Consider the following 15330-nt stretch of genomic DNA (forward strand, 5'->3'; position numbering starts at 1 on the left):
AAGTCACTAATGCCGTTAAACCTAACTAAGTGTAAAATTATGTCATTCACCCGCAAAAAGAGCCCAGAAAAATTTACCTATAGCATAAAGTCTGTTCCCATTAGCCCTACCCTATCATACAAATACCTCGGAGTGCATCTGTCATCGTCGCTATCCTGGTCAACCCATATTCAAATAATCTGTTCAGAAGCTTCACGCACTCTCGGATACCTGCGCCGCAACCTAAAATTAGCCTCACCAGACATTAAAAAATTAGCTTATGAAACGTACGTCCGACCGAAACTAGAATATGCTTGCTCAATTTGGCAACCCTCACAAACATATCTAACTAACGATTTAGAAAGGATTCAGAACCGCGCTGCCCGTTTTATTTACTCCCAATACTCTAACGATATCAGCGTTACTGCACTAAAAGAATCATTGAAACTGCCGTCCCTCGAATCTCGTCGTATCATTTCTCGATTGTGTCTGATGCATGCTTTCTATTATCACCCTCAATCACGGCACGTCCTCCTTCAACCATCACACAGAACTTCATCCCGCATAAACCACAGTCACCCTATCGCACCAATAAATGGACACACTTCTGCAATGATTACTTCCTTCTTTCCCAATGGGATAACACTGTGGAATAAACTACCTGATAATATAGTCACGTGTAATAACCGCCAAATTTTCCGCAGTAAGCTAAAATGTCACATGTCGCAATCTAACTGAATGTGCTGTTTTCCCTGCCAATGTTTAAATACTTTTTTTTAACTAATGTATAAACTGTCGTCACTTTTGTCTGGAAGCTTACCTTTGTACCATTACTTTTTATTTGCATTTGGTAATATTGGCGTTTTACTTTGCATATTGTACCTTTTTTTCTTTTTTTTTTTTTTCATTGTTCTTTGAATGTTTACGTTTTGGAACCCTTCGAGTTTTGTTGAGTTGTTCGACATACCTTGTACGCCGCCCCCCCTTATGTAATGCCTCCGGGCCTTTAAGGTGGAATAAATGAAATAAATGAAATGAAATGAAATATTGTTGCCGTCTGTAGCACAGAGGTCGAAGCTTGAAAATGATGGGAGCATGTGTGCCACGGTTGCGAATGACAGCTGCCCATTGGCCATGAAAGATGATGTGACAAAATGAGTTCCAGATTGGCAGTCCCACTCGTTAAAATGAAACTTAAGACACAATCTTAGCGTTCCTGTTGGCCAGCAGTGGGTTTGATTGACTGGATTGACGCGACGACGATAATACAAACTTGTTAAGCTGCCATATTCTGCATCACAGTTGCCAACATAAATTCACATTTTGATGCATCGTCATTTGCACATGTCACTGCCACTGTGCACGTTGTGTGCGCATACCCTTCAGAGGCTATAAAAAGCCTCGCTCCCAATAAACGTTGTTCACTGTTGTACAAGCGTGTCTGTACGCTTCAGTGGCGACGAGGCGGTCGAACCCTTGGTCACGCTGCGGCCATGGCTGCGCACGCGGGCCCACCGGGTTTTGATGAGGAGGCGGACAACTGGGAGGCTTACCGGCTACGCTTGGAAGCATACTTCGAGGTTCACGACGTCACGGACGAGAAGAAACGCAGGGCAATTTTGGTCACGGCGTTGAGCACAAAGACGGTGGATTTATTGGCTGCACGATGGGCGCCGGCGAAGATACAGGATCTGAAATACGAAGACGCTGTGAAGTTCCTGGGTGAGCGATTTCCTCCGGCATGCAACGAAATCGCAGAGGCGTGCAACGAAATCGCAGAATCGTACAAGTTCTTCACAAGGAATCAGCTTGCCGGAGAGTCGGTAAATGAATTTCTCGTGGAAATACGAAAGATTGCAAGAAGGTGTAATTTCGGTAGCGCCCTCGACAGGATGCTAAGGGACCGCATGGTTTGCGACCTGCGCGACGCTAGTGTTCGTCGGCAGCTGTTGGCAAAAGCGGAACTCACGCTGAGGGAGGTGGAAGAGGCAGCGTGTGCAGCAGAGATGACAGCGGCAAACGTGGACCACATGGCCAGCGCGCGAAACACGGACAATGTGCACGCTATGACGATGAAGCGCAGAGGCCAACCAACTAGGCATCCGTCACCACGAGAGTCGGCGAGCAGGGAAGACTGGCGGCACGAAGGGACGTGCCCATGCTGCGGCAAAAGTGGTCATACAGCGGAAAAATGCAAGTTCCGTTCTGTTAAATGCATCACTTGTCAGAGGCAAGGACACCTAGCCCTTGTGTGCCAGCAGCACCAGTCCCGGCAAAACAAAGTATTCCACTGTGAAAGTCAGTGGTCTGATAATGACGACTACGAACAATTTCTGCTCAACTTGCAAGCGGCATCGGTGAACATGGTCCAGCCAATTTATCGCACCATGGAATGGGATGGCGTGGCTCTCCGAATGCAAGTAGACACCGGGTCCCCCGTGACAATCATCACATGGCCTACCTACACCAAATACCGTCACCTTTGGCCTCGGCTCCAGAAGACTACCTTGCAACTGACTTGTTTCCTCGGTCAACTTCCCGTCAAGGATCAACTCAATATCTCGGTGACGTACGGCGGGACCACACTGGACGCTACCTTGGTGGTGCTGGGGTGCTCTGGACCGGATCTGTGTGGGCAGGACGTCATCAAAGCCCTCGAACAGCACGGAAGGCAGGTTCTCGCCGTCGGAATGAAGGCTGCCCCCGGTAAGCCATCCTCTACTAAGGACGATTTACAAGTGCAGCAGTTGTTAGACGAGTTTCAGGACTTGTTCTCGGAAGAGCTAGGTTTAATCAAAGGGCCACCCGTTGAGTTACGCTTGCGCGAAGGTGTCGTACCTCGTTTCTTTAAGGCATGTGCCGTGCCTTACGGGATGAGAGAAGCCGTTAGCCAAGAGATAGATCATCTCGTTCAGACAGGAATCTTGACACCAGTTGCTTGCGCTGACTGGGCAACGCCTCTTGTTCCGGTAGTAAAGAAAAATGGGTCCATACGACTTTGCGGTGACTTCAAAGTAACAGTCAACGCTGCTTGCCACACGGAAAAATATCCGTTGCCCAAAATTCAAGACATCTTTGCTAGCTTAAGTGGAGGCGAAGTGTTCTCTACAATCGATCTAAAGGACGCTTACAGTCAGCTACCTCTAGATGAGAACGCAAAGCAGCTTCTAGTCGTTAACATGCAAAAAGGACTATTCTGCTTCAACCGGCTCCCTTTCGGTGTAGCGTCCGCCCCAGCAATTTTCCAGAGACGCATGGAAGCCATCCTTCAAGGAATACCGGGTGTTCAAGTTTACTTGGATGACGTGGTTGTGGCAGAGAAGCAAGACAACTGCGAAAAATTGCGCGAAGTCTTCCAGAGGTTACGGGACTACGGTGTGAAGCTTCACCCAAGCAAATGCAAAATACGGAAGAAAGAAGTTGAGTATCTTGGGCACCGCATATGCGCAGATGGCCTTTTGCCGAAAGCGGAGAACATTGAAGCAGTATCAGCAATGCCCAGGCCCACATGTGTGGCAGAGCTGCGGTCATTCATCGGCTTTGTGACGTATTACCATGCATTCCTTGGCAACTTGTCCACTGTTCTCGCACCGTTTTATGAACTGTTAAAGAAAAACGCCCGTTGGCAGTGGGGAGCAAGACAAGAGGCCGCTTTCGAAGCAACGAAACGCCTCGTCAAAGGCGCCAAATTCCTCACGCACTACGATCCGCAAAAGCCCCTCGTGTTAGAAACGGACGCGTCGTCTTACGGCATCGGGGCTGTTTTATACCACCGGGTCAACGGAGAAGCGAAGCCAGTTGGATTTCGGTCGCGCACTCTGACTGCCGCAGAGCGGAATTACGTACAAATTGAGCGTGAAGCGCTGGCAGTTGTCTTTGGGGTGACCAAAGTTCGTGAGTACCTACTGGGTAATACTTTCACGCTAATTACAGATCACAAGCCACTTCTGCGACTGCTCAGCCCGGACAAGCCCGTACCTGCTCTGGCAGCGGCACGGATCCAACGTTGGTCTTTATTACTCAGCGGCTACACGTACACGATCGAGTACAAGGCAGGAAAAACCCTTCCGGTAGCTGATGCCCTGAGCCGCCTTCCGGCAAGCTACCAGCACGATGCCAGTACCATGGAGTCCATCAATAACGACGCCCGTGAGTACGTACTTTTTGCTGAGCAACTAGACACCACCCTGATGTCATCTAATGATTTGGCCCGGGCGACAAAAGTAGATAGCACCCTCAAGCAAGTCGCTGTCTATATTCGCGACGGCTGGCCTAGGAAACTACCGAGATCAAAACCAGACTTACGTCCATTCTTTTTCAAAAAACACGAACTTGTGTGCAGTAAATACATTGTCTACTGGGGCCACCGAGCGATAATTCCGGTCGCCGCCCGGAATTCCGTACTACGCATGCTGCACGAGACTCATCAAGGGATGACGTCGATGAAGAAGTTGGCGCGCTCCATATTTTGGTATCCTGGGCTGGATCGGGACATTGAACGTGTGGTAAACACTTGCCCTGTATGTGTGCAGTGTAGCAGCATGCCACCTGCCAAGGAGCCTGTGCCATGGCCGGAAACCAAGGAAAAGTGGTCAAGGGTGCACGTAGACTATGCCGGCCCGGTTGACGGACATATGATGCTCATCACGGTTGATGCTGATCATCATATGATGATCATCGATGATCATATGATGATCATCATATGATCATCATATCATGATGATCATGATCATCATGATCATCATCATCATCATAATCACTGCTCATCATATCATGATCATCATGATCATCATATCATGATGATCGTGATGATCATCCACGAATCACCGCGATGATTATCATATGATGATGATCATCGCGATGATCATCACCGCGATGATCATCATATGATGGTCATCGCGGTGATTCGCACACGAAGTGGGTAGAGGTGAGCCCAGTGAAGATAGCCAGTGCGGGACGGACTATCGAAGCCTTACAATGAATGTTTAGTAGGTTTGGCCTGCCCCGAACCGTGGTTTCCGATAACGGGCCACAGTTCACTAGCGCGCAGTTTCAGTCGTTCATGAATGAAAACGGAATTCGCCACTTTCGCACCGCGCCTTATCATCTGCAGTCCAACGGTTTAGCAGAGAGGGCAGTGCGAACGATTAAACTGGGACTGCGCAAGAACGCTAGAGGCACACTGCAAGGCCGATTAGACCAACTTCTGTTACAGTATCGCCGCACCCCTCTGCCCAGTGAGAAAACGCCAGCGTTCACGCTGCTGGGTTTTGAGCCTCGATGCAAGTTGGATAACATCGTGTCATGTCGGCCATTTTTTCACGCAGATACGGAGCACCCCGGAACCACTCGCCAAGTTGGAGGCTCTGTTTGGTACAGGAACTACGGGACAGGAGCCAGGTGGAAGGCTGGCGTCGTACAGACCCCCAAGGCCACCGCATGGTAACCATCAAGGCCGCAGAGGGCGAACATCATCGCCGGCATTATGACCAGTTGAGAGGAAGAGAAACCGACAGCACGGGACTCGCTGCCGGTGAAGCAGAAGTCAAGCAAGAGCCCGGGGTTGAGGCACCGCAGACGGAAGCTGGCGAAACCGGTGCACCACTGATCTCAAGAGAACCCCAGAGCCCAGGTGCGCCAGACACAGACAGCCGACCAAATACGCATGATAACCAGGTTGGAATTGACGCCAGCGGCGCGCAATCTGATGGCAATAAAGAGTTCGATCCTGGCGAAACCATGTTACGCAGGTCCACCAGAAACCGACGCCCGCCGGATCGCTACCAGCCTTAAGGGGAAAGAAGGCTGATGCATCGTCATTTGCACATGTCACTGCCACTGCGCACGTTGTGTGCGCATACCCTTCAGAGGCTATAAAAAGCCTCGCTCCCAATAAACGTTCACTGTTGTACAAGCGTGTCTGTACGCTTCACATTCAACTAAACACGTATATGTGGTTACCAATGATATTGCCCAAGGCACCGCATCTGGGATCCGTCATTGTTTGTAATGGTGTAGGGCCCGCCAGTCAGCGACTTTGGCAAAGCCCATGTCTTTGCACTTACATTGTCCTATTTTGGGGGCACTACCCAGTAGCTCCAACAACACTATTACGGTGAAAGATGTTTGCTTTACAGAGCAGGATGATCAATGATTGTGCAAATGTCCAGCCTCACTCCACTTTCTGCCATTAAGAAAAGAAGAATGAACAAGATAGAAGGCAGAGAGGCTAACCAAACACCTGCCCAGTATCAACATTGCGAGCGCGACAAGCGAATGACTCTTCATTTTCTTTAGATATCATCATCACCTGTACATCTTCATCTTCTGTAAATATTATCACAAGTGTGATTTAGCTCGAGCCTGGCTGAATAAACCGGTTCCTCCCAATATGTACAAACATGTCTGACAGAAGTTGCACAAGAAATAATTGGGAAATATTTGACCACAAGGAATCAAAGTTTTATTGTGTGAAACGAAATCCTGAGAGAGTTTTGTCAAAAAAAAACTGGAAGCCTACAGACGGCTCACTTTTACAAAGACGGTGAGCCATCAAGGATAACATGAAACCAGCAGTTCGTTCAGAAATCCCAGTCACACCACACTGAGCCCAAGAGTGTATGTAGTTACACCATCCCTACAGTGGAAATTTCACACTGTCACTATAATGCCACGAGTTTCAGACTAGGTTAATTCTAGCACACAATGTTAACATGGCCCACCTAGAAGAACAACAATACGATGAAAAAGGGACCAAAGAGGTTAGGAAAGCAAAAGACGGAAAATAGAAGAAAAGTCAATTCTCTATGGGTTCATAAATGAAGGGTGGCCATATAAGTGGTGGCCATATGACAACCGGCATCCATCCAACACACAGAATTCCACAAGCAAGGCTAGGCCCAGGGTGTGGCCAAGTGGTCAGATACGTTTCTTAGCTTACGTCTGTGGTGTCACTACACCCCCAAGCTCATCATCTTTACTTCAACAATGCTGGAGGTCCAACCAAGACTTTCATGATGCGTCACAGAAATAGTATGTATAAATGCGAACAGATGGCAAAAAAACAAAACTGAACCCACGGCCTCTCAGTCTACAACAATGGCTGGTGGGCGTTCAACCGACTCCGCCACCATCAAAGGCATGGAGGGTGCTCCACGGATGCACCTTCCTTCTAGGTGTCGCCAGCTGGATGTGCAAATCAGGTAATGTGTGGCTTCCATTCAGCAGACTTTGAATACGAGAAGTGTCATTTTGTCGAAGTTTTAAGATTGCAAGATGGCGGCTTTAACCCAGCCTCGCTGATGGATGGCATTCATGTACAGCTCTTTGGTGCTCACCTGGCCGTCCAGTGCATTCTCCACTTGCTATGTGAGGAATCACAGTCAGGCTAGAGAGAGGACACAGTGCGCATTGCGTTTCCATCCACATTTCATGACGCTTTGATGCAGTGCACGTCTTTTTGCATAAGATTCAACATGTCCAGGACGTTAACAATTTCAGCCACCCCAGAGGCAGAGTTCGCTTTATTACACTTTGGCAAGGGTTAAATCATGATTATGAGCATCATGTGTCAGGATGAACATGTGCGACAAGGCATTAGGATGGGTGCGTCCACATAAAACATTTCTATATATGCCAAACACCAATGGACGCTGTACAAGCTCTCATATGTCAATACAGAATAAACAATCAACTATTACTTCTATAAAAACTTTTTTTTTATGCTATGCAGATTCATTGATGAAGAGATCAGCCATGTTTTTGCTATTAGACACTGCTCCAAAGCTGCAAAATATAACTAACATATAGAGTCCAAGACACTCTTCAATCAATTTCATATACAGCGGGGATGCAGGAAGTGGGCTCACCTTGGTCAACCATATTCTTGTGCACCATTTCACTCTTCTTGACACTCTTGATGGCAAAGAACTGACCTTCACTGCCTTTCTTTTGTGCTAGATACACCTTACTGCATGAAAGAAATTTTCCGCAGTTAGTATAAACATTGCTATTTACGTTCTACAAACAATAACAACCCTGCCCTACTCATAGCATTTTTCTTGCTGCCAGCTGCTTAACAAAGTTGAGCAGGCTTAGCAGCGAGTACCATATTGGTACTTGCTGCTAATGAAAGACTAACCATTAGGTACCAGCATCCCGTCATGGTCACACATATTCCAATGAAGTTTTTTGACTTATGAACGTCTTAAAACTAAGAAATGGTATTGTTATACAAAGTAAAGCTAGGAACTCTTTTCGACAAGATCTCGCATAATTCCACAGAACGCTGGTTAAAGAGAATATGGCCACTCCGAAGCAGAAGCAGTTTTTGTGTGATCAGTTCTCTAAACTTGAACTAAGTGTTGAGAGCAAAGCAAGTTTACATACAATCTAATGATGCCTCAAGATATCGTGCACTAGCAATGACGCCCTTCGAACAATGCTGGCACGATGGGTGGGTGTGTACTATGGCGTAGACACTTCACAGTAAGCTTTTCAACACCAGAATATATCAGGACAATCATCAATGGGCCAACTACACACAGCTGCACGTACCAAAACAGAAGTGTGGCTGCTCCAGCCTGGAGGCATACATTTATTAATGAGATGACATTTTAAAGATTCATATGTGGGGTTTAACATCCCAAAACCACTATATGATTGTGAGAGCGGCCTTTGTGGAGGGCTCCGGGAATTCGGACCACCTGGGGTTCTTTAACGTGCACCCGAATCTGACAACACGGGACTACAACATTTTCACTTCCATAGAAAATCCCGCAACCCACAGGTCAGCAGGAGATGACATTTTTAAAAAATAAAGCGATCAATTCAAATTAGGATCTTAGCACACATGAGCTTGAAAAGGCAGGGCCATTGAGAGGCATTGACCGGAACATCAATAATGAACGTAGATGTGTTAGTGAAATCACAACTACATTTTTGTTGCAATTTACAGGCCACCAAGTGGCAATTTCGATTCATTTTTTCAATATTTAGAAAACTTATTTTCCATTGTAAACCAATTTAATTACAAACTAGTGCTAGGAGGTGATCTTAACATAGATATCTTGAGCGACACACATAAACAGATGAGACTTTCAGACCTTCTTGCTTCTTCTTTCTTAACAAACGTAATTACCATTCCAACACGTATTACTGATACCACTTCTACTCTATTAGACTTCTTTATCACAAGTAGTACAAACAGTACGTTACAGGCAGGCATCCTGCGTGCCCCGATAAGTGATCATTTGCCCATATATCTAGTCAAAGAAAACATAACCAGTGTAAGGAGTCAAATCCTTCGTGCCGTTCACTTTGAACAAATTAATCCACGAACGCTATCTTCTTTTAGAGAGGAAATTAGAACTCTAAATTTTAACAACGTTCTATTTAGTTCTTCTGCTGATCTTGCTTATGATTGTTTTATTGATACTCTATGTTCTGTGTATAAAAAACATTTTACTTACAAAGCTTTCAAGAGATCAAAATGGGCGCGCAAACCTTGGATTTCTTCCGCAATACTCAATATGATAAAAGAAAAAAATAGGTTGTATCAAAAGTTTCTGATAAAGCGAGACCCAGATAAATTTAAAGCTTTAAGGTATACAGAAATAAACTCACTAAACTACAAAAACAAGCTAAACGCAATTATCACTTCAAGATGTTTGACGGTGTCACCGATTCTAAGCAATTATGAAACAAACTTAATGCTATTATATCTACCAAACAAGTGTCTAATGATATTAGTGAGCTGGTGATCGAAAATAAAGTATACAAGGGCACAGTACTAGCAAACAAATTTAACGAGTACTTTACCTCACTAGTTGACAGTAGTTATAATTGTGATTCATCAGGTTATTTGCCTCCTGCTTTAAATAATTCTGTGTTTGCTAATCCTACAGACGCACAAGAGGTCATCAGCGTTTTTCAGCATTTCAAATTGAGTAAAAGCGAGGACATAGATGGCTTAAAATTAGAACCTATAATATACATTTTAAATCTCATATGTGCCTGCTTAGTACACATTTATAATCTCGTGTTCACCACGGGGCTGTTTCCTCAGAGAATGAAAAACGCTAAAGTAACTGTTATATATAAGGGTGGGGACAAAAGCAATTTAGGAAACTACAGGCCAATTTCGATTTTACCAGTTTTCTCTAAGGGATGTGAAAAACTTATTTTCATTCGGTTATCTAATTTCTTTAATAAACACAACATTATTAGGCCGTCACAGTTCGGTTTTCAGTCAGGCCTCTCAACCGAAAGTGTCTTACTATACCAAAAGGAATTGATTCTAAGAAATATAGAAGCAAAAAAACTTACCCTATGAATATTTCTAGATTTCACGAAAGCTTTCAATAGAATAAACCATGATATTATGCTAGAAAAACTTGACTATTATGGAGTTCGCGGTACCGTTTTAGCTTTAATAAGAAGCTACTTATCTAATAGGAAACAATGTGTATCAATCAATCGAAAGCTATCATCATCCATGAACGTTAAGAATGGTGTACCTCAAGGTAGCATTTTGGGACCCCTATTATTTAATATTTTTATCAACGATATTGTACGTATTGACAGCTCTGTAGAATATGTAATCTACGCGGACGATACCAGTATATTTTTTTCTGGGGAAACGGCTGATGACCTCATTGTTTCTGCTAATGAAATACTAAATAAAATATATGCCTCGACTGTGGCAAATTCTCTACACATTAATCGCTCTAAAAGCAAAGCTGTACTGTTTCGTGCGAAAGCCAGGTCATTTGAAACGTCTCACAAACTAATACTTAATAACGTTGAAATTAAACTTTGTCAAACAGATGAAACTCTCGGTGTCTATTTTCACAAACACATGGCATGGAATTACCATGCCGAGCACATCAGTCACAATTTTTGTAAAGTTTTAGGTGTGTTGTGTCGATGCCAGAACATACTACCTGTGAAACAAAAAATATCAGTGTATAATGCTCTTTTTTCTTCACATTTACACTATTGTTATCTGGACTGGTCCACAGGCTCTAAAGCATCTCTAATGAACCTGGTCGTGTTACAAAAAAATGCCTTGCGGTGCATTAAATGTGTATCCTATAATGCACACACTGCTTCAATATTTGCAAAATATAGAATTTTAAGAATTACCTGTAATTACGAATACCAGCTTTTGTCAGCTTTTAAATCAGTAATACGCAGAGGAAGTATCTTTTTACACACCTTGGCTACCTTGCAACCAAATCCTGCCAGTCGCATTACTCAATGTACGGAAACTTAGCACGTACCTTGTCCTCGCACAAACTATGGATTTGAAACACTATGTTACCGCCTTCTAAGTGTGATGAACAAATGGAAAAACTAACAACTGATAATCTGCGTATATTGTCTAAAACTGAAATGTTAAATCGGATGTGCTGATTGTGTTGTAAATTAATGTTGGGTGATTTCTGTAATAGTTATTCAGTTTTTATTCTTTCATACATTGCTTTGTAATGAATATTTTTTTATGTATTTTAGAGTTGTCATTCTATTATTTGCTATAATGGGCCACATGCGTGTTTCTTTTTGTATTGTCGCTTTCTGCTGCCTGTAATTTTTGTATTTCTGTAAATTTGTAGTTGGGATTTTTTGCTGGGTGAAGGGGCCAGTCAAGCTGTGAAATGCAGCTTTTTTCCCTTCGCACCAAACCATGTATACAGTGCATTTTCGTGTACTTGTCATTAGGTTAAATAAACTCAAACTCAAACGAATTATGAAAAAGCTCTTCTGAATAAAGATTCATGAATAAAATATATTTGAAGTCAATCCCACCGTTTAAGTGCAATTCTATGGAAGCCAAGCATAAAAAATTTGATATTGTTCCTTGAGTCTATTTTTATGGTGTTCCCAGATTTCATTCCACTATGTCCCGACATAGATGCGACAGAAATTCTGGCAATACGCGTGCAGTAGTGAAAAATGCTTGAATTATGTACGTACAGTGCAACTCTTGAAGGGAGCTATCAACAGTCTTTCTAGAATGAACTATGTCTATCGATGAATCGCCACCATGCTTAAACGCATCATGCGCCTGAGCGGAGGGGGCATTGGACCGACTAAGACAACAGAACCTGCGTCAACCCCCAAAACATGGCTTACTTGGGACTGCTGTTTATTCCGCAGAATAATTCTTGGTGCGTGGTTGTGACTTTGGTGGACCCAAGAACGAGCTTGATGCATAACTAATATCGGTGATACCTGAGACTTTGGGGCAACTTCCTTTGATATTATAAAGATGGCGCAGTAAATCTAATTTGTGACAGGAGTGGAATCACTGTATTCATGTTGAAAGACTGGACTTGCAAACATATTTGACATACTCACCCGAAGGCACCTCGGCTAATCGGCTTGAGCACCACAAAGTCGTCAATGCTTGGGAGCTGGAGTGAGAAAATTGCATCATGTCTCAACATATCTGCTGGTGCACTCATAGAATGGGGTCTTCAAAGCCCACATGGAGTAAGGCATCAAGGAAATGAAATCCCAGGCGCTATGTTCAATGCAGCATCCTGAATCGTGTTTATATGTTCAGATTGTGGATTAGCTTACTTTATCGCATAAAATGTAGCTCATTAAAAGTAGCTGAACAGAGACATACCTAACATGTGTTTTGATAGCACACATTAAATGATGCCCTATTCATGTTTATGCAGAGTGATCGTTGGGCATAATTTTAGCATAGATCTAAGCACTGAAATAAACCAATTTAGTCATTTAAGCAAGACATAATATCCCTACATCGCTGTCGATTGCATCAGCACGTAGTGGTGCTCGCCCGAACTGCTGCAGGAAGAAACGGAGGAGGATGACTGCAAGCTTACGATTGGACAGATGCAATGTTAGAAGAGATTGTGGCGTGCCATCAAAACTTAGATTACTAATGGTCGATTCCACGAAAAATAAAAAAATGTGGTATACTTGATATCTCTGAATTTTTCTCGTAAATGTGTATATTATGCTAGTATGACCGAATAGTGCACAATCACACTTTGTTTTCAAATAAAAAAAATTTTTTATCCGAGCAAAAATCGAGAAGCATCGCCAGATGACAACGGCCATTTTACGAAGAGGGCATTTTCGTGAATTTGCGATCATGCTAACAGCAACACAAGCTATGTATGCATCACAAATATTTTTCTGTGCAGCTCAAATAGAAGTAATGGAGAAATAGCTCACTCGGTGTTTTCTCATTCTGGGCCACTTCAGAATTTTACGAAATTCTCGAAAAACGCTATGTTTTTAAACCTCACTCATTTTATGGGCACAATTTCTGCTTCTGTGGACGTCAAAGCTTGTTCATACTTGCAGCTCTGTTAGTCCCTTGTGTGAATAGGTCTCTCTTGCATTATCATTTGTCTAGTAATTTTCCAAGTAATGAAGCTCGTTACTTGAAATGTAAAAAAAAGTAGGTCAATTAAAAAATTTCTAACCAAAAAACACCACCTTCAATTGTGCTTTAGTAACTTAAATTGTACTCATAAGCCTGCATTTTTATGTTCTGGACGAACATGTTTCATCATTTTGATCAGAACAAACTTACAAATTTTCCGAAATTCTGTTTTCAGAGTGTGTTCGCTGTCACATGAATGACATCTGTTTAGCAAGAAAACACAATAACATATTTTCTCTCCTCTGATTTCACGAAATAACAGTAATTAAATATTTTCTGAGACAAAGAGGTGTTCTCTAAAGAATCAAACAAAAACACCTCTCGAATTATATGCATTTGCACAACATATTGTAGACAAGAAAAAAAAAACACAAGCACCACTTTTGTGTGGCTACTTTATACTTCTGTTTAAAACGAACGTTTTCCAACTAGGCTGACGCAGTTTTTTCTTTTTTCAGTGCGTTTTGGTTGTTCCCGACATCATTGCAGTGCTTGCAAACGTGCAGCACGCACTTTTTCTAGTCTATGCTTTTGTTTTTTCAGTAAACGTGCCGATAGAAAACCAATGAAGCTTCACGTAATATCGTGTAGGTGAAGTTAACCTCCTAACACTCTTATAATTTAAGAATCCACAAACGGCGACAGTGCCAAACGACGAGCCCCGCAATGCGATCTGAGGACCACAGCGCCACGCTTCGCCCGGCTTTGTCTCAGTACAGAATGCAGGGACATGCATTGCATCGTTTACACGACGCATTCTCCTTTCTTTGTGCATTGCAGCCCAACCAGTTCACTAGATTCGTGCCGTGTATATACGAATCGTGTGGAGGCTTGAGTGGCCCGCGCTTCGTGCCTTACTGTAAATATAGTAGCGTGCGTTCTGCGAGTGCATGCAACGCATGGTGGTTTAATACCGTCAGCAATCGAAGTGGCGGCGCAATCACAAGGCAAGCCGAAGAAAATTGATATAATCAGTGGACCTACAAGATGAAGTCCTTCCGGAAATAAAAAAAATTTGTAAATATTCTTTATTTTTGCAAAGGCCATCCTGCCACGTATGTTTTCCAAAGTAATCGAGGTAAGATTCACACAAAGTATGCCGAGTCCATTGCCAACACTATTGGCACCACGATTGGCGTGATCTACAAGTTTTAAACACTGCTAATGGCATATCGCTTGAAAATGTACAATTTTGGCCCAGCAAAACTCAAACACGTGACGACTGCTCTCCAGAAGCTTGATTCATTTTCTGAAGACACCTTGTGTTGTATATCAACTTTTTCAATTTTGTGACAGCATGGCATAAGATAAACGCATTGAGGAAGTCCACTAAAAATTACTAGCATCCAAGGCATAAATTTGGTTCCAGTTCTACAAAAAAAAAATAATGAAAAACAGCGCATGACAGGAGGGGCTGCCTTTGGACTGAGTGATAACGAACACGAGTAAACTACTCAAATTCACTTTGTTATAGACTCATCTTTTTTCTTTCTTTTTGACACTTTTCAGTCGCATGAAATGTTTAATTACTGTTGTTTCGTGAAATCACAGAAGCAAAAAATATGTTATTGCATTTTTTTGCTAAATAGATGTTATTTACGTGACAGCAAATACACTCTGAAAGTTTCTAAGTTTGTTCTGATCAAAATGATGCACCATGTTTTTCCAGAACATAAAAATGCAGGCATCTGAGAGCAATTTAAGTAATGTTGAGCATAATTGAAATATGTTTTTTTATTAGATACTTTTAAATTGGCCAACAGTTTTTTTTATGTTTCAAGCAACAAACAAGGGTCTATCAGTGTTGCAAATATGAACAAGCTATGACATTCACAGAAGCAGCAATTTCTCCCTATAAACGAGTGAGTTTAAAGAAACAATGCATTTTTTGAAAATTTTTTAAAATTCTCAAATTGCACAGAATA

The 15330-nt window shown here is 43.0% G+C and overlaps 1 protein-coding gene across 12 annotated transcripts in view; it reads right to left on the reverse strand.

The window, feature by feature from the left end:
• The window catches only part of gwl (serine/threonine-protein kinase greatwall), a 517662-nt gene that overhangs the window by 453881 nt on the left and 48451 nt on the right, over positions 1-15330 (reverse strand). For 11 of the 12 annotated variants that reach the window (XR_012884867.1, XR_012884871.1, XM_037429392.2 and 8 more), the window contains exons 2-3: positions 12340-12395; positions 7848-7948 (exon numbers count right to left, since the gene is read on the reverse strand). Coding sequence is in view for 9 of the 12 variants with exons in the window: in XM_037429392.2 (XP_037285289.2) it covers positions 7848-7948; positions 12340-12395 (157 nt within the window). In the remaining 3 variants the exon portion in view is untranslated. Of the gene's footprint in view, positions 1-7847; positions 7949-12339; positions 12396-15330 lie in introns of those variants that run through there. The other variant, XM_075869076.1, reaches the window with a different exon arrangement.

The sequence above is a fragment of the Rhipicephalus microplus genome, chromosome 1 (genome assembly GCF_043290135.1).
Source record: "Rhipicephalus microplus isolate Deutch F79 chromosome 1, USDA_Rmic, whole genome shotgun sequence".
Classification (NCBI taxonomy): domain Eukaryota; kingdom Metazoa; phylum Arthropoda; class Arachnida; order Ixodida; family Ixodidae; genus Rhipicephalus; species Rhipicephalus microplus.